Raw genomic sequence first — 20,059 nt, 5'->3', positions numbered from 1 at the left:
GGTGCCGCCCCAAGCACCAGCTTGGGTGCCTGGTGCCTGGAGCCGGCCCTGGTGACCACTACAGCTGAAATCACTGATAATTACACTGGTCTACAATTTTTGAGAAGTCGTCTGCTTCAGAGATAAAATGTGCTATTTATTATGTATTTTGATGTGCTGAATTCAAATATGACAAAACAACTGATTGGCTACTGTTTCTAAGATATTTAAGTTTTTACATTTTATGTCTATGTATATTGTGTAGATAGTAGAGTTTTAATCATAAATTGTAAACCTAGGTCTTTTCATGTGTTTATGGTTGCTTTACATGATAATATTTCACCTGTCCTGTTTATGTAACACTTTAAAAATCAGCAAAAGGGTTATATAAATAAAATTTATTATGAAACAAAAGGCAAAAAACTATTATGTACATAGTTTAGTTCTATTCAGTGTCTGCTCGGCGCTTCTTGGCTTATCTCTTGTATTCATTAAATGGAGCATCTCTTGTCACTGTCCAGCAATAGTCTGCAAGCATTGATGGGCTCCATTTGCCCTGATAACGTTTCTCCATTGTTGCGATGTCCTGGTGAAATCGCTCGCCATGCTCGTCGCTCACTGCTCCGCAGTTCGGTGGAAAAAAATCTAGATGAGAGTGCAAAAAATGTATCTTTAGTGACATGCTGCAACCAAGGCTTTTGTATGCCTTGAGGAGGTTTTCCACCAACAACCTGTAGTTGTCTGCCTTGTTGTTTCCGAGAAAATTTATTGCCACTAACTGGAAGGCTTTCCATGCCGTCTTTTCCTTGCCACGCAGTGCATGGTCAAATGCATCATCTCGAAAAAGTTCACGAATCTGAGGACCAACAAAGACACCTTCCTTTATCTTAGCTTCACTTAACCTTGGAAATTTTCCACGGAGGTACTTGAAAGCTGCTTGTGTTTTGTCAATGGCCTTGACAAAGTTCTTCCTCAGACCCAGCTTGATGTGTAAGGGTGGTAACAAAATCTTCCTTGATTCAACAAGTGGTGGATGCTGAACACTTTTCCTCCCAGGCTCCAATGACTGTCGGAGTGGCCAATCTTTCTTGATGTAGTGGGAATCTCTTGCACGACTATCCCATTCGCAGAGAAAACAGCAGTACTTTGTGTATCCAGTCTGCAGACCAAGCAAGAGAGCAACAACCTTCAAATCGCCACAAAGCTGCCACTGATGTTGGTCATAGTTTATGCACCTCAAAAGTTGTTTCATGTTGTCATAGGTTTCCTTCATATGGACTGCATGACCAACTGGAATTGATAGCAAAACATTGCCATTATGCAGTAAAACAGCTTTAAGATTCGTCTTCGATGAATCAATGAACAGTCTCCACTCATCTGGATCGTGAACGATGTTGAGGGCTGCCATCACACCATCGATGTTGTTGCAGGCTACAAGATCACCTTCCATGAAGAAGAATGGGACAAGATCCTTTTGACGGTCACGGAACATGGAAACCCTAACATCACCTGCCAGGAGATTCCACTGCTGTAGTCTGGAGCCCAACAGCTCTGCCTTACTCTTGGGTAGTTCCAAATCCCTGACAAGGTCATTCAGTTCACCTTGTGTTATGAGGTGTGGTTCAGAGGAGGAGGATGGGAGAAAATGTGGGTCCTGTGACATTGATGGTTCAGGACCAGAAGTTTCATCTTCTTCCTCGTCTGACTCAAGTGAGAATGATTCTGGTGCATCAGGAACCGGCAGTCCTTCTCCGTGGGGTACTGGGCGTATAGCTGATGGAATGTTTGGATAATGCACAGTCCACTTTTTCTTCTTTGACACACGTTTCCCAACTGGAGGCACCATGCAGAAGTAACAATTGCTGGTATGATCTGTTGGCTCTCTCCAAATCATTAGCACTGCAAAAGGCATAGATTTCCTTTTCCTGTTCAACCACTGGTGAAGATTTGTTGCACAAGTGTTGCAGCATATGTGTGGGGCCCACCTCTTGTCCTGATCTCCAATTTTGCAGCCAAAATAAAGGTGATAGGCTTTCTTAACCATAGTGGTTATACTGTGCTTTTGTGATGCAAAAGTCACTTCACCACAAACATAGCAGAAGTTATCTGCACTGTTCACACAAGTACGAGGCATCTCTGATCACTTTGGCTAAACAGAAATGTGTCCCTTTGCAAAATCAAACACTGACAAATAAGAGAGCATGACACTGTATGATTTCTAGAGCTGATATAGGGCAATTTGTTCAGCAGAGTGATGTAAGCTTCGTTATGATTGCATCATCCATAACTTCTAGGAATAACATGATGCAATTCATATCATGTATGACGCAATACTAGCTTCAGATTGCATCATTCATTGTTTTGCCTAAAAAGCAAGTACTGTCCAAACCCAGTCATAGATTTATTCATAGATCCAGTCAAAGATGTATTTTAGTCATTTCTGGTTTAAATTGGGATCCCTTCCCTTTATAACTCACTTATCCTCCACCATTCCCAAGTCAAGGGTCGTATATACTGACCCAGTAGCATATCTTGAAAACTAGAGCCAATCAACAATTTTAAGCATCATTTTCGTTCTCAGTGACCCAGAATTAGTAAAGTTTGACTACATTTATTTCAGAAGCATTTTGGCTGTAGAGCAGTGTAATCAGGTCTAAGTGGAAGAGAGGGTCCAGTCTGCACTAGCAGCAAGGTTCCCCCACTGAGAGCTCAGCTGAAATCACTGTGAGCTGGGTGGAACCTCAAGAGACATGCGAACAAACATGGGTGTGGCATCATACTTTCTATTTAAGCAAGAGATACCACACATTACAAACTGGAGGCCAATGTTAAGTGCATTGTCACTTGTTCATCCTGAAGTTGAACACTGGTTCCGAACAAGACCAGCAAATGTTCACTATCTTTCTGCAAGAAACTCAACTGACTGGCTAGAAGCATATGGTGCAACAGTGAAAGACTCAACAGTTGAAAAAGTGAAGACCTCGCTCACCACATTCAAAAAATTTGCATACATGGCTGATGAATGCACCGATGCAAATGGGCAAGTATTAAGTCATTGTGTACATTATCTTGATGTCCGTGGTAGGCCAGTAGATGCATTTCTAGATGTTCAAGTTATAGAAGACACATTGGCTGCCTCTGTGACAACCCACATCTTAGAAGAGTTAAATGCTTGTCAATTGGACCCCAAACAGATGGCTGCTTGTGCATTTGATGGAGCTGCAAACTTCTCTGGAAGACATGGTGGAGTACAAATTTTGCTCAGAGAAAAGTGTAACCCTAATCTCTCCTATACACACTGCACTAGTACAAGCTGCAGACTCTTCAAAAGACATTTTTAAAGCTATAAATTTAATGTCTTCATTATATTCTTTTTTCAGCAAGAGTCCAAAAAGACTGAATATCTTGGAAAATATAGAAGATACACTGGGACTGAAGTTCAAATTATTCCAACCTGGGAAAACCCGCTGGCTTTCTCATGAGCGATCCTTGGCTGTTGTCTTAAAATTACTCCAGCCGTTATTACTGGCTTTGGAAAGTATCTACCAAGATGGGATGATCTAAGTAGTGAGGCTGGTGGATTACTTTTGCTACTACGTTCAGAGAAGACTATTGCCATTCTCTCTCCTGTAAGTCTACTGTTGAAACCACTTGGGTCATTAAACAAAGCCATCCAGGCATCTGCTACAACAATAGTAGATCTTTGTCCAGCTGTCATAACTATAAAGGGAAGGGTAACAGCTCTCCTGTGTACAGTACTATAAAATCCCTCCTGGCCAGAGACTCCAAAATCCTTTTACCTGTAAAGGGTTAAGAAGCTCGGGTAACCTGGCTGACACCTGACCCAAAGGACCAATAAGGGGACAAGATACTTTCAAATCTTGAGGGGGGAAAGGCTTTTGTTTGTGCTCTTTGTTTAAGGGGTTGTTCGCTCTTGGGAGTGAGAGGGACCAGACATCAATCCAGGTTCTCCCCATCTTTCTAAACAAGTCTCTCATATTTCAAACGTGTAAGTAAAAAGCCAGGCAAGGCATCTTAGTTTTACTTTGTTTTCTCAACTTGTAAATGTACCTTTTACTAGAGTGTTTATCTTTGTTTGCTGTACTTTGAACCTAAGACTAGAGGGGAGTCCTCTGAGCTCTTTAAGTTTGATTACCCTGTAAGGTTATTTTCCATACTGATTTTACAGAGATGATTTTTACCTTTTTCTTTAATTAAAAGCCTTCTTTTTAAGAACCTGATTGATTTTTCCTTGTTTTTAGATCCAAGGGAGTTGGATCTGTATTCACCAGGAGTTGGTGAAAGGAAGGAGAGGGGAAGGGTCAATTTCTCCTTGTTTTAAGATCCAAGGGGTTTGGATCTGTATTCACCAGGAGTTGGTGGGAGAAAGGAGGGGATGGTTAATTTCTCCTTGTCTTAAGATCCAAAGGGTTCGGATCAGTATTCACCAGGGAATTGGTGAAAGGTTTCTCAAAGCTTCCCAGGGAAGGGAATTAGCTTGTGGGAATGGTGGCAGCGGACCAGATCTAAGCTGGTAGTTAAGCTTAGAAGTCTTCATGCAGGCCCCCACACTTGTACCCTAAAGTTCAAAGTGGGGATACAGCCTTGACACCAGCAATAGAAGCTACATTTGAATCAATCAGAGATCTATCCATTGAAAAAGTACTGGAAGAAGCAAAGACTTCAGTCCAGAAGTTGACTAATGAAGGCATTTATATTGAATCCTTAAGTGAAGAGGACAAGAAGTGTTTAAGACAACTGAAAAAGTACACAGACTTTATTCTTAAAAATCTACAACAGCGACTTCTAGATTCTACTCAACCTCTACGTAGCTTTTACAGATCCCTGTCCTATAAAACACTGACAGTTGAGTGAAGTGAGGCACTACCAGCAATGAGGCTGCCATGTGCTCAGGACAGAATAGAAAATTTGAACACAGAGTGGAATATCATACGACGAATGAATGAAGATTTGACTTCAACTTCTTTTTTATCATCACTAGTGGCTTGACTCGATCTTTATGCTATGTTTCCTGGGATGAAAGAAGTAGGAATTCATCTCTTGCTACTCCCAGTCACAACAGCTACAGTTGCGTGTTCTCTTTCATCATTGAATAGAATTTTGTGTTCTGAAAGAAGTCGCCTTCTGCCTGATCATGTGAATGAACTAACGAGCATATCAATTGAAGGAATGGAAGTACTGGATACACGAGAAGCCACCAAAGATGAACACGTTGCATTCAAGAAGTTCATTAACAGAGTTGTACAAAATTATAACAAGAAACCAAGAAGGATGTAGATGTCATGCTTCATAGAATGCTTGAGTAGCCAACTTTAATTTGTGTGATAATTTCAAAACATGAGTTAAATCTAATAAAATGGTCATGAAACAGTTTTCAGTTTTTACTATGGTGCCATACAGCCCACCTTCACCCTCACGGTCTCACCCCTCATCGGCCCTGACCCCCTCCCTGTAAATTCAAACACCCCCCCTAATTTCAATTCCTGGGGAAAACCCTGGAGTCTTGGCTCTACTTCTCCAGCTTCCAGCCCTACTGCCACTGTCAAGCTAGGGTTGTGCATATGCACAGGTGTTAGTGACTCTTGCATTCCCACACCTGCCCCCTGTGATTTTTAGGCTACCCAGCAAAGAGACACCAATCTGACAATGGGAACAGCCTGTGCCTGGCCCACCACCACTCACCCAGCAAGCAGGATAGTGTATTGTTTGTGTGTAGATCCTCCAGAATTAGGCAATCAGCTGGGGAAGAGTGAAAGAAAATCAGGAATGGGTGGGAACACCAGAGTAGAGGTTTCATCCCATCACGTCTAGCAAGGGACAGCATGACACTGTTTATAATTAGGTCCTACAATAATAGCTACAATGCCGGACATGGAAGATGGATGGGCCACAAAATAGGGTGGGAGGCTCAGGCAGGCAGATGGGGAAATGAGGGAGGTATGTGGATGAGTTCGCATCTCATCATATCCAAAGGGTTCAACATGGCACATTGATTTTAGGCCTATTCTACAAAAACAGTTCCAATGCAAGGACAGCTAAAGGCATGTGGGAAGGGGTTGGTGGGGTGGGTTTTTTAGATATGAGAAGGGTCTGCCCAGGACATGGCAATTGCTCTGTCTGGACTGTCTTGTCTTTGCAGCTGAAGAAGCTGGATGAAGCGGTGTCAGCAGCTCACACATTTTTCGTGGCCAATCCTCAGCACCTACAGATGCGTGAGGACATGGAGAAATATCAGCGCATGGCAGGGGTGAAGCTAGAGAGTTTCCGAGACCTGCAGGCCACACTATACTGGGTGAGATCCTCATGGAGATCTGTACACCTGGGGAACACCTCAGCAAAGCCTGCCAAATTACTCCTAGTGGTCAGGGCCCAAGATAAAGCCTGGCTTCCCCACCCCTGCTCCATCTCCCCACAGGGGTCACAGCCTGAGACCTGGGGGTTTCCATAGCCAATACAAACAGTGTATTATCCAAACAGGCCCCTAGATGGCAGCGCTGCCCTCTGAGTGATCCAAAGTCCTGGGTAACCATTACCAACTGAGCAAGAAGGGTGGAGCCCAGACATTAACCAGGGGACACGGCACTGTTCCTTGCACAGGGCCGGCTCTAGGCACCAGCAAAACAAGCTGGTGCTTGGGGCGGCACATTTTTAGGGGCGGCATGGCCGGCGCCAGAATGCCGCCCCTAAAAATGTGCCCCGGCCGCCCTAGCTCACCTCCACTGCTGCTGCCTCTTGCGCGCCACGGCGCGCGAAACAGCTGATTCGCGCGCCGCTACTCGCCCTCCCTCCCAGGCTCTCAAGAATCTGCTGTTTCATGCGCCGCGGCCACTCGGGGTCTCCCCCTCCCTCCCAGGCTCTCAAACCTGGGAGGGAGGGGGAGATCCCGAGCGGCCGCGGTGCGGGCGCCGCTTCTCCCCCTCACTCCCTCCTAGGCTTGAGAGCCTGGGGGGAGGAGGCAGGGCTGGGGATTTGGGGAAGGGGCGGAGTTGAGGCGGGGCCAGGGGTGGGGTAATTAAAAAACGGGGGGGGAGGGGGACCAAAATTGTTTTTGCTTTGGGCGGCAAAAATCCTAGAGCCGGCCCTGTCCTTGCAGGAGGCATACGAGACTGGGGTGCAGCAGTACAATGTGGAAGACTACCTGCAGGCTGCTGTGAAGCTGGAGGAGTCACTCGAAGAGGTACTATTGGCACTGGAGGATTGTCGAGCTCTGTGCGAGGGGCCCCAGGAGGATGGCACAGAGGAGGAGATGCAACCTGGCCTTTATGAAGCCATCGCAGGTAATGTAGAGGCACTGAGGGGTGCTGTGTTGCTGGACATGTCATTCTTCCTACTCTGGACACATTCCATCTCCCAGCATCCTGGCCTGGCAGAGGGGGAACTATTATACTGCTGGAGGTGCTGCCCTTCATTCCCTCTCTTTCTGTTTCAGCCCATTATATTCAGGTCCTGAAGTGCAGGCAGCACTGTGTCCTTGAAGTTGCCACCAAGCCAGCACGGGTTTCAGCCACAGACGATTTCATACCATCCCATTTGGTTTTATTGCAGTTTGCTTATGATCAAGGTAAGCCGAGACACAGGCCAGCAGGTGGTGCTGTGACACTAGCGAGTAGAGAGAGCGAGCCCCTGCAGCTGCCCAGCTCTGCTGTAGCCAGCTGGGGCAGTGTGATACCAGGTGGATGGGGCAAGCCTAACTCAGCTCTTGATTCTTCTCCTCCAAGCCCATTTTTAATCTGGCCCCTTTTCTCTAAAATCTGGGCTTTCCTCTCTGTCCCCATGGCCAAAACTCTCGCCCCCCCGCCCCCATTTCACATCTTGACTATGGTGACCTCTTCTTCTCCAGCCCTTCCTCCTTTCAAGTCTGTTTAGAACGCTGCTGTTAAAATCACCTTCTCGGGGCTCTTACCATGTCAGCCTCCCTCTGCCGGCTCCCCCTACATCTCCCCATCAGATACAACCCCCTTGGCTTTCCCAGTAAGGCCCTTTGTGAATTAACTCTGCCCTGCCTGGCTGATCTAGTGAGACTGATCCCCATGGTCACTTTGCCAGTATTCCCACCACCACCAGTCAGTTTCTCCCTTCAGCCCTGCATGCTCCCTCCCATGCTGCCCCCTGTGCATGGGGAAAACACCCGGGTAAAATCCAAACAGCCACTGCCTCATCCTCCTCCAGTCCCCTGACCCATGCCATGAGGCCTCCCAAACCCAGCCTGCTGATCACAGCCAGGCAGGTGACAAGCTGTGGCAGTCTCTTTTCCCATTCTTCCCTTCTCCTGTCCTCCCCCTCCCCCCACAACCTTCTAACCCCACTGAGAAAGCTCCTTGGAGCTAGCAAACTGAGCCAGTTCTTCCCCAGGCTCACTGCTTGTCTGTTGTAGCCCCGTCGCCCACCCTTCGTCAGTTTCTGCCTTTAGATCATAAGCCTGTCAGGGCAGGGAGTGTCTTTTTGTGCATCTGCAGCGGCTGGCACAATGGGGCCCTGATCCTGACTGGGCCCTCTGGACGCTGCCATTTTATAAAATATTTACTAATAACAATAGCTTCATAGTCCCAGATCTTCAGAGGTATGTAAGTGCCTAATGGCCATTGATCTCAATAGGAGTTAAATGCCTAAATACCTTTGAGGATCTGAGCCATAGTTGCAGAGCCTTACTATGCCCATCTCCTTCTCTGCCTCTGCCCCAGTTGGGAACCAGGCACTGGCTGCTGAATGTGCTGCTTCTTACTTGCTCTTCTATCCTTCGGATGAACTGATGCTGGAGAAGATGAAAAAGTATCAGGCGGAGCTGGGAGAGGGAGCATCAATGACAGCCAGAGAGGTACCAGCAACACTCCTCCAATTCTGCTTTCTCTGAATTTCCTCTCACCCCCTATGGCTGGGCCATCGTTGCGGTCCTATTGGGGAGAGATGCCTCTATGTGTGGGTGTGCAGAGCCCAGGGCTGAATGAAGATGGAGAGTGACTCCCCCACATACAGATCATCAGGGCAGAATCAGCATGCTTGTGTGGGGTTGGGGTATAGATGGGGGTCTCCCCAGGGTAGGGTTGGATCCCCTTTGTGGGATGGTTGTTTGACAGTTGTGTGCATCTCCAGAATATTCAGCGCTATGTGCAGAGGTCTCTGATGGAGAAGAAGTTGATTTACTATGCAGTGGAGCATCTGGGAGGAACTTTTAATGACCCTGTAAGTAGCTGCATCTTCTTTCAGAGGGCTGAGTTCTCCCTGCCCTAGTCTCATGAGGGCAATTTATTGCTCATTAATCTGTGGAACTCATTACAGCAAGGTATTATCCTGGCACTGTAAGGGTTAGACATTGATGTGAGTGAGAATGACCTCCGAGGTGAAAAGAAGATCCTCAAAGCCCTCCTTTCTCCTGCTCCTGGGACCCGAGATAAGCCCCAGCTGTGGGTGAAGGAGCAGGAAGGAATTCCCATGTGGAGCAATATTGGGACTTTATGCATCCCTTTGAGCAGCATCAGAGGCAGGGTCACAGACTAGACAGGCCCAGTGGTCTAATCTGTCCTGGGCAGAAATGGGGCACTGAACTAGGCAGGTCCATTTGTCTGATCCAGCATGGGAGTGGTTTGCTGGGTGACTGAGTCCCTGGTTTTGTTTCTTTAGGACCCTTGGACCCCTGATGAGCTGATTCCTGGAAGTCTGAAGCAGAAACACAGGTAAGAGCCAAACCAGCCTACTGGGATTGAGTTGGAGGCGTACTGAGTATGGGAGTGATGATGCCTAGAAGGGAAAGGGGTGAACTAGCAGAGATGGGGGTGTATTACTTGTGTTCTACAGGAGGTCTGACTAAATTATCACAATGGTCCCTTCTGGCCTTGGAATCTATGACTCTAACTTATTACTGAGTGTCTGACTGAGGAGGGAGCCAGGGACTATATCTCTGGATACTGACAGCCCCTGTCTGTGTCTCTTCTTTGCTTCCGAGGGAGAATCGGGAGAAGCAGAGGCTGGAGAATCTGGATGTGGGAGAGCAGGAGCAGAGGGGTGAGTAAAAGAGCCTGGAATGGGAGACAGAGACCACTGAAAGACAGGGCAAAATACTACCCCAGCCTCTACTGTTCCAGGCTCAATGATTTTAATGCCAGTGGGGATGCAGACTAACTGCCTCCCATCACTACCCAACAGTGCACAGGTTACCAATCTCCAAGTATACACTCCTTCTGGGAACTGTGGAGTAGGAGCCCTGAGGGCATTGCAGCTGGAACAACTTAGCACAGTGCGAATATAGTTGTAGAGCAAACCTGTCATGATTCAGCAGCTAGTGTGGACCTGTTGAATCGTTTGAGCTTAAGCCACGTCAGTCCAACAGGCTCAGTTACAGATGGATCAGTTCTGCAGGGGGGAGAGAAGAGGAGATAGAGGCTTTGCTAAGCTTGGAAATATATTATTACATTACTACAGCTGTAAGCTGCCCAGCACAGACTCCTGTATTCCCAGCTCCTACAGGGCTCAGTCTGGGCCAGGCCTGGCTACCGAGGATGCTGTGTGGTAACATACAGGAGATCTTGCCCAGGCTTGGGCATGTTTATAATTCCTCCCGTCCGGAGATCAGATATGTGGCGTGAAGGGGGCTGATAACTCTGAAACAAGGCCCCCCTCCCCCCCGACCCTGCAAACTACTAACAGAAATCAGTAACACAGTGTTTCTAGGAGTAGGAGGTGGGGACAAGATCTGAGAGTGATTTAAGTGTTTTCTAGATTTTGTTCCTTGCGGTGTAGTCTAGGGACCTTATTGGATTTTCAGCTGCTTCTGCAGATCCAGGCAGAACCCACAAGAAGGCTGAGCCCATTCTCCCTCCCCCCCGCCCAGGTCCATTCACTTTTGAGGGCATCACCGTCGCCATGGATTCTCACCAGCTGAATGGATCCCAGCGGGTCGTCTTTGACAGAGTCCTGACTGATTCCGAATGTAAGGACATTCTCCGGCTGGCAAAGGTGAGGACAGGAGCCTACAAGGGGTGGCAGGTTTGTATAATTTTTGGTGGTGCCCAGAACAAGTCCAAGTCCCGCCCCCCACACCTGCCTTGTAAGCCAATGTATTTTTTTTAAATAATGTAAAAATGTGAGAGTTCTGGAGTGGGGATGGTGATGAGGGTTTTGGGGTGTGGGAGGAGGCTCAGGGCTAGGGCAGAGGGTTGGGGTGCAGGGGTGAGGGCTGTGGGGTGGGGCCGGGGATGAGGGGTTCACGGTGCAGGAGGGGGCACAGGGCTAGGGCAGAGGGTTGGGGTGTGGGGGCGTGAGGGTTCTGGTTGGGGTTGCGGGCTCTGGGGTGGGGCAGGGCTGCGGATGAGGGGATGAGGCAGGCCAGAGAGGAGGACTCCCCCCAGCCCTCTCCCTGCCAGCAGCAGCGAGCTCCGGAGGAGGGGCCCCCCTCTCCCTCCCGGCAGCACATTCACCTCGCACCACTGTCACTGCATGTGCTCCTAGGGCCCCTCTCAGGTCCAGGAAGCCCCCTTGCCTCCCTTGTGGTGGGTGTTGGGGGGGGTGTCTGTCATCACGTGCGCCTCCTCCCCTGCTGCCGCCCCTCACTGTAGTCTCACTGGGGGTGGGGCTGCCCCTTGCCCAGCGTGGGGCAGGAATGGTGACTGTGGGCGGGGCGGCCCCCTGTGCTGGTGGAGGGTCCCACCGGAAAACGGAAGGGTCCCAGGCAGAAGGGCAGGGTTAGGGTCAGCCTGCCCTGGCACTAGTGGATGGGGGGGCGCTAGGACCCTGTGGTGGTAGTTGATGCCAGGAGCTGCAGGGGGCAGCCACCGGCTTGAGGCAGGGATGCTCCGGGACCCGGGGGAGGTATGTGGGGGCAACAAGTGTGGGCTGGGGGACCCGTGGGGGAGCGTGCAGGGGCGGCAGATGGGGCCGGATCTGGGCCCCAAACGTTGGTGGAGGTGGGCCCCCGGGCCCTGAATATTGTTGGAGCCTGGACATCATAGGCCCATATAACTCACCGCCCCTGGAGCCTACAGGGGCACTAGCCCAGTGCTGCCATCCTCAGCAGAGATGCTACAACATCAGGGTGGAGGGGAGAAGGAGGGACACCAGGTTTGAAACTACCTTCCAATCTATTTCAGGCAGCTGGCGGCACGGGAGATGGTTACCGGGGCAGACAGTCCCCTCACACCCCCCATGAGAGATTTGAAGGGTTAACAGTGTTAAAGGCTTTGCAGGTAAACACAGGCCTCTGCATGTGTTAGGGTCCCATCCCATGGGCATGGCTTGTCTCAGGGAGTTTCTAGGGCACCAGCTGCTTGCTCACTTGCCTGTTGGTGGGTGAGAGTTCACAGGAGTGTTCTCCTCATTCTGGCCCATGTCCATGTGCTGTCTCACAGGCCTGCTCTCTTACATGTGGGGGTGAGGGGTTCCCAGGGCACATTTCTCTGACATGTACGCTCCCCTCCCACGGGTCCGTTTGGGGCACCTCTCTTGGTCTCCTTACAATCCCGTGAGCACAGTCAGGCTGTTTCTGTGGAAGCACTGTTTCACACAGGCACAGGTTGTATGTTTCTATCCTGCTTCTGCAGGTGGCTGTCTCAGTGGCTTTGTTTCCTCTGTTGTTTCCCAGAGTGCTTCTTTCCCACTGGCACACAGGTGGGTGTTTTTCATGGCCCTGTTTCTCCATTGTATACACCTGCATGGAGGTGATATTTCTCATGGCTTTTTTCTCTCCTGCAAGTGCACAATCACAGGAGTTTCGCACTCATATCCTTGCTTATGCATGTGTATGAACACAGGATTTCTCACAGGCATGCTGCTCCCTTGCACACACATGTTGTTTCTCACAGATATGTTCTTTACACTTGAGGTTTCTCACAAGCTTGTTTTTACCTTCCAGCTGGCACAAGATGGGACCGTGAACTGGAGAGATGCCACACTGCTCCTGCATGCCAGCGAGAAATCCCGGAAAATAGTAGAGTCCTATTTCACCCCTGGGAAAAGGCTCCATTTCTCATTCACACACCTCGTGTGCCGCACGGCTGTAGAGGGTAAAGAAAGCCCAATCCCAGCCATATTCCCCCTAGAGAATCCCCTCCCCTCACATTCAGGATCCCCCTGTCCCTGCTCACCCCAAATCCCAGCTGTGTCCCTTCCCCTCACGCTCAGTCTCCGTGCTCCTGCTCACCCCTAATCCCAGCGGTGTCCCCTCCCCTCACACTCAGGGTGCACTTTGCCTGCTGTATCCTCCTAAGATGCGAATGTTCCCCTGCAATGTCCCGTTTTAGGGGAACAGGATGGTCGCATGGATCTCAGTCACCCAGTTCATGCTGATAACTGTCTCTTGGATCCTGAGGGGAAAGAATGCTGGAGAGAACCACCTGCCTACATGTACAGGGACTTTAGGTAAGACTAGAGGGGAACCCAGAGCTGAGAATGTGGGGGGTGAGAATATCTCCCCAGCTCCAGAGAGCACTGTCACTGCAGGGGGAGAGGGACCCCAGAGTTACATAGGAACAGAGGGATTGCCAGACTGGAGCAGACCTGACATCTGGTCCCTTCTGGCCTTGGAATCTATGAATCTGACTAGTCCAGTGTCCTGTCTGTGACTGTAGCCAGGACCAACTTCTTCAGAGGAAAGAGCGGAACACCCCATAGGCAGATGTGGGATAATCTGCCCCCCATGTTAGGTCTCACCCTGGTCTCTAATTGTTAGGGATTGGTGTAAATCCTGAAGCATGAGGTTTAACATCCCTTCCAAAATGTTTGTGGTCATTAACTATGGCAACTCTGGATAGCCTTGTTATCCATAGGAATGTCCAGTCTCTTTCTGAATCTTGCTAAGTGCATAGCCTCACCAACTTCCTGGGGCAGTGATTTCCATGGTGTAATCCCAAATTGGGCAGGAAAGCATTTCCCCTTGTAGCTCTGAATTTCCCACCTTTCAGTGTCACAGTGTCCCTGTGATGGTCAGTGCTTGTTGGAAGCATTGCCTAATGGTTACTGGGCCATGCTGTCCTTACTGTGGAGAGGGGTTGGTAGGGGAGCCCTGGCCTTCCACTCCATCGGGATCCAACCCAGAACCCAGGAAAGGTTACCACAAACCCACCACCTTAAGGCCGCCCTCCCTGGGCCACTTCCTACCACCCACTGTCTAGTCCAAGTTTTGCAGTCTGCTGTGAGCAGGTAACAGAGAAAGGTACTAACAGCACCTTCAGTCTGTCTGGGCCGAGCAGTTAGGCTCCTCTTTTCCAGAGGAAGGTGTGACGGGATCCCCGGGGTGCAGCCTGGGACTGTGGGACCGCTGTGCCCCCTTAACTGTCTCCAGCCTGGGCTGTCTCTCACAATGCCTTGCTAGTGACCAGCAGCAAGCCCCTCCAGGTGCTGTGATCACTCAGCACAACCGCATATGAAGCCCCACACCCAGCTATATTGCATGAATGCTCCCAGAGCTACTCATGAATCACACATAGAAAGGCACCAGAATCAAATCCCCCCAGCTCCCAGCACTGTACCTCAGGAATATACCGTCTTGCACTGCTCAAGATGGGCAGTGCAAATTTATTAATTGGTTCACCACTTCAACAATGGAAAGTGGATATACACCAGCCTTTGCAAACCTGAGCAGATTTGCCACACACTTCAGGCAAACTCACTGGTAAAGATAAACAATTAAACAAATTTATTGACTATAAAAGGTAGATTTTAAGTGATATTAAGTGATAGGCAAAAAGTCAAGAGTTAGTTACCAAAAGAAATAAAAGATAAGCACGCAGTCTAAACTCTCAACCCTATTAGACTGGGCAGCAACTAGATTAAGCAGTTTTTCTCACCCCACTGGATATTGCAGTCCTTTATATACAAGTTTTTTCCTTAAACCTGGGCCAGTCTCCTGTATTGGAGTCTTGTCTTCTTCTCAGTGTCTTGGTTGCTTGCAGCATAGGTGGGGGCAGGAGACGGGCCCAGTATGTGTCCGCTCTGTCTGTTTTATACCCTCAGTCCATGTGCTTGGGGAGCACAAGTCCAGGCATGTCTGGGGGGCATTGCTGAATCTCTCCAAGCAGTTGAGCAATTCCCCTGGTGTGGCCTCATGCAGGTGAGTCATTGCATTGTAGCTCCCTTGCTGGACAATGGCTGTTGATGGGTTGTTTGACACCCAGCCTGGGCGTTGGTTACTTTCCTTGCTGTTGCCTCTGGGGAGCTAATATCTGGCTGATTCCCCAACTTACAGCATGTTTTAGTGACCACCATACAACACAATTCTCATAACTTCATATGCATTAATGATACACATATATGGATAGAGAAATGACTTTCAGCAGATCATAACCTTTCCCCTGATACCTTACAAGGCATGCTTTTTATATGTAAGATTGCGATTATATGAAAATGAGGAATATGGGAGTTACAGTACGCTCCCCCAAGGTATAGAATGTCACAGAAGGCTCCTGTAGTGCCCCTTCTCAGGGGCTCCCAAGGCAGGTCCTTCCCCCTGCCTGGTAGGCCCCCTTCTAAGCTGTCTGGCTTCCTTTTAAGCTCCCTCCTCCAAGTGGAGCATGCTCTGCAGGTGCGCCAGCGTGGGGTCGTTTGGGCCCAGAGTTGCTCTTGAAACTGAAGGAGTTATACACCCCATCACACACCTTCCCCCTCAAGTTTGGTGCTGGGGTACTCCCCGGTGGTTCTCATTTTCCCTCTGCCTGTGAAAAAAAATCTTCATTCTTATGGTCCCTCCCTCTCAGTGAAGTACTTGAAAACGATAGGGCTGCAAGCAAAGGTACCACCACATGATCATTCGGTTGATATCCTTCACTGAGTTCAGCCAGAGAAGGGGAGCATGATCTGTCACTAAAAGGATTCCCCAACAAATAATATCATAATGCGTCGACAGCCCGTTTCATAGCCAGGGCTTCTTTCTCGATGACGAAGTAGGATATTTTTCAATGAAACAGCTTCTGGCTGAGGTATAGGATGGGGTGTTCTCCTCCATCAACGCCTATGGAAATACTGCCCCAAGACCTACATCTGAGGCATCTGTCTGCAAAGTGAATCATCTGGAAAAGTCCAGGAGTGAGAGCGCTGGTTCTTGGCTTAGCTGTTCTTTCAGCTTAAATGCCTTGTCGCAGGCTTCAGACCATCAAATTTTCTTAGGGCTCATGTACTTTATCATGTCTATTCGGGGATCTGCAATGGTGGCAAACCCTGGTACAAAGCGTCTGTAGTACCGAGCAAGGCCCAGGAATTGACGCACCTGCTTTTTTGTATGGGGCATTGCTCCAAGGCTTGTACTTTACCCACTAGCAGCTTCAGATGTCCACCCCATACCAGATAGCTGTGGAAAATCACCTCTTGGCTGGCAGTCTGCACTTGGCTGGGTTGTCCATTAGCCATGCCTCTTTGAGGGATCGCAGTATCGTGGTGAGGTGTCTTCAGTGATCATTCCAGTCGTAACTATAAATGACGATGTTGTTGATGTATGCCAAGGCACACTGCCCATGTGGTCAAAGTACATGGTCCATCAGGTGTTGGAAGGTGGCCATGGCTCTATGAAGGATGAAGGGCATGATCTGAAATTGGTAGAGACCAAACAGTGTATAGAATGCTATCTTCTCTTGTGCGATGGTTGTCAGAAGTATCTGCCAGTAACCCTTCATAAGGTCAAGAGTGGATATGTACTTGGCAGCCCCAGGCCTGTCTAGCAAGTTATCTACTCTAGGCATAGGATACACATTGAACATCAATATAGCATTTACTCTCTGGAAATTGACACAGAATCAGGTTGACGAGTCAGATTTCAGCACCGACACGAGGGGGCTCCACCACTCGCTATGGGACTCCTCAACCACCCCTAAGTCTAACATGGCCTGTAGTTCTTGGGGAACCATCTCCCACATCTTCTGTGGCAGGGATTGGAGGCTCTCTTGGAACTTTTTTCCTTGTTGGGTGTCCACATGATGTGTAGGCCAGGTGGGTGCATCCTGGCAATGCTGAGAAGACTGGGGGAAAGCTTCCATCAGCCATAGTAACTGTTATTTTTGTTCAGGCTGTAGTTCTTCACCATGGATACCAATCCAGCAAAAGCAGTGTCACCAGCTTCTCCCTCAGGCAGATCACATACTGCACCACATTGGTTTTTCAGGGGCTCTTCTCCCACATCTCGCAAAGGAGGTCTAGGATCCCATTTGATTGTCTCCCATGTAATAGTTTGAATGGGGAGAACCCGGCTGATGCTTGGGGCTCCTCACAGATGGCAAAAGGAGGGGTGGGAGTAGCTGATCCCAGTGACAGGTGTCTGGGACCACAAATTTTCTAAACATCTCTTTCAGTGTTTTATTGAAGCGCTCCACCAGCCCATCAGTCTGAGGGTGATAGACAGACATCTTTGAGGCCTTGATCTTCAAAAGGTTGCATAATTCCCCCATTAATCTTGACATAAAGTTAGCCCTCTGGTCAGTCAGTGTCTCTTTTGGTATCCCTACCCGTGCAAAAACCTTCATCAGTTTGGTAGCAATGTTACTGCAGTGGTTGAACAAAGGGGGATGGCCTCTGGATATCACATGGCATAGTCCATTATCACCAGAATGTACTGGTACTGGATGCACCCTTTTCCAGGGATCCCACCAGGTCCATACCAATCTTCTCGACGGGTACTCCAGCCACCAGGAGGAGGACTAATGGAGCCTTTGGGGTCTTTTGGGGTCCTGTCCATTGGCATTCTGGGCACAATGTGCAGTAGTCCTTGACCTCACTATGTATTCCCAGTCAGTAAAATCTTTCAAGGTTTTTTTCTCGCCCTAAGTGTCTCCAACAACCTACCGCATATGCCTGCTGTAATACGGTCCCTTGGATTTTCTTTGGGACTAAAAGTTGTACTCTTACTTCTCTGGTTTGATAATCTTTGGCCAGCTGGTGCAGTCTCTCTTCCATGAGTTCAGACCAGGACCGTTGCAGATCTACCACCTCTCCATTGATGTTGGCAAGTTGTCCATATGCCCTGCTCAGGGTCAGGTCATCTTTTTATTCACTTCTGAAATCTACATTAGCCGTTAATAAGTCTTCATCTGGAGATGGTGAGGTTGTCTATTTCCCCTGTTTTGGCGGGGGGCCATTGTTCCTGTCAGGAGGTCCATCCAAGAATATTAAAGGAACTGGCACAGGAAATTGCAAGCCCAATAGCAAGGATTTTTAACAAATCTGTAAACTTGGGAGTCATACCCTATGACTGGAGAATTGCTAATATAGTTCCTATTTTTAAGAAGGGGGAAAAGGTGATTCAGGAAACTACAGGCCTTTTAGTTTAATCTCAGTTGTATGTAAGGTCTTGGAACAAATTTTGAAAGGGAAAGTAGTTAAGGACATAGAGATGAATTGGGATAAAATACAACATGGTTTTACAAAAGGTAGATCATGCCAGACCAACCTGTTCTCCTTCTTTGAGAACATAACTGATTTTTTTAGACAAAGGAAATACAGTAGATCTAATCTACCTGGATTTCAGTAAGACATTTGATTCAGTTCCACATGGGAAATTATTAGTTAAATTGGAGAAGATGGGGATTAATATGAGAATTGAAAGGTGAATAAGGAACTGGTTAAAGGGGGAACTACAACGGGTCATACTGAAAGGTGAACAGTCAGACTGGAGGGAGGTTACTAGTGGAGTTCCACAGGGATCAGTCTTGGGACCAATCTTATTTAACATTTTTATTACTGACCTTGGCACAAAAAGTATGATAATAAATATCCCAGATAAAATTTGCAGACAATACAAAGTTGGGAGGTATTACCAGTATGGAGGAGGACCGGAATACCATATAAGATCTGGATGACCTTGTAAATTGGAGTAATAGAAATGGGATGAAATTTAATAGTGCGAAGTGCAAGGTTATGCATTTAGGGACTAACAACAAGAATTTTTGCTGTACGCTGGGGATGTATCGGTTGGAAGTGACAGAGGAGGAGAAAGACCTGAGTATATTGATTGATCACAGACTATGAGCTGCCAATGTGGTGCAGCTGTGAAAAAGGCTAATGCAGTCCTAGGATGCATCAGATGAAGTATTTCCAGTAGAGACAAGGAAGTGTTAGTACCATTATACAAGGCACTGGTGAGACCTCATCTGAAATACCGTGTGCAATTCTGGTCTCCCATGTTTAAGAAAGATTAATTCTAACTGGAACAGGTGCAGAGAAGGGCTACTAAGATGATCCAAGGAATGGAAAACCTACCTTATGAGAGGAGACTCAAAGAGCTTGGCTTGTTTAGCCTAACCAAAGAAGGCTGAGGGGAGATATGATTGCTCTCTATAAATACATCAGAGGGAAAAATACCAGAGAGGGAGAGAAGTTATTTAAGAGCTAATGCTGACACAAGAACAAATGGATATAAACTGGCCATCAACAAGTTTAGGCTTGAAATTAGACAAAAGTTTCTATTCTGAAACAGCCTTCCAAGGGGAGCACTGTAGGCAAAAAACCTAACTGGCTTCAAGACTGAGCTTGATAAGTTTATGGAGGGGATGGTATGATGAGACTGCCTACAATGGTATGTGGCCAATCTGTGATTGCTAGTAGCAAATATCCTCAACGGCCAGAGATGGGACACTAATGGGGAGGGCTCTGAGTTATTACAGAGAATTCTTTGCCAGGTGTCTGGCTGGTGAGTCTTGCCCGCAGGCTCAGGGTCTAACTGATCGCCATTTGTGGGGTTGGGAAGGAATTTTCCCCTAGTCAGATTGGCAGGGACCGGGGGGGATGGAGGGTTGCCTTGCTGTGCAGCCTAGGTCTCGGGTCACTTGCAGGTTTAAACTACTGTAAATGGTGGATTCTCTGTAACTTGAAGTCTTTAAATCATTATTTGAGGACATCAGTAACTCAGCCAGAGGTTAGGGGTCTATCACAGGAGTGAGTGGGCGAGGTTCTGTGGCCTGCACTGTGCAGACAATCAGACTAGATGATCACGATGGACCCTTCTGACATTAAAGTCTATGAGTCTGAGTCCCTTCACCAGGATCTTCCATGTCCCCAACTCTGGCTAGATTTTCAGGTTTTTGAGGTTCAAAGGCCCCTCCCTGAGCAGGGCCGGCTCTAACTTTTTTGCTGCCCCAAGCAGCAAAAAAAA

General features: G+C 48.2%; 1 protein-coding gene across 1 annotated transcript in view; it reads left to right on the top strand.

Annotated features, from left to right (window-relative positions):
* P3H3 (prolyl 3-hydroxylase 3) overlaps window positions 1-20,059 on the top strand; it is a 32,134-nt gene that overhangs the window by 2,195 nt on the left and 9,880 nt on the right. The window contains exons 2-12 of the mRNA XM_024210986.3: window positions 6,140-6,292; window positions 7,094-7,277; window positions 7,430-7,561; window positions 8,682-8,815; window positions 9,091-9,180; window positions 9,619-9,671; window positions 9,941-9,999; window positions 10,826-10,950; window positions 12,081-12,176; window positions 12,842-12,992; window positions 13,230-13,347. Coding sequence (XP_024066754.2) covers window positions 6,140-6,292; window positions 7,094-7,277; window positions 7,430-7,561; window positions 8,682-8,815; window positions 9,091-9,180; window positions 9,619-9,671; window positions 9,941-9,999; window positions 10,826-10,950; window positions 12,081-12,176; window positions 12,842-12,992; window positions 13,230-13,347 — 1,295 coding nt within the window. The remainder of the gene's footprint in view (window positions 1-6,139; window positions 6,293-7,093; window positions 7,278-7,429; window positions 7,562-8,681; window positions 8,816-9,090; window positions 9,181-9,618; window positions 9,672-9,940; window positions 10,000-10,825; window positions 10,951-12,080; window positions 12,177-12,841; window positions 12,993-13,229; window positions 13,348-20,059) is intronic.

The sequence above is a fragment of the Terrapene carolina genome, unplaced genomic scaffold (genome assembly GCF_002925995.2).
Source record: "Terrapene carolina triunguis isolate 2854851 unplaced genomic scaffold, T_m_triunguis-2.0 Scaffold740, whole genome shotgun sequence".
Taxonomy (NCBI): domain Eukaryota; kingdom Metazoa; phylum Chordata; order Testudines; family Emydidae; genus Terrapene; species Terrapene triunguis.
This window is presented reverse-complemented; position numbering and strand designations above follow the sequence as displayed.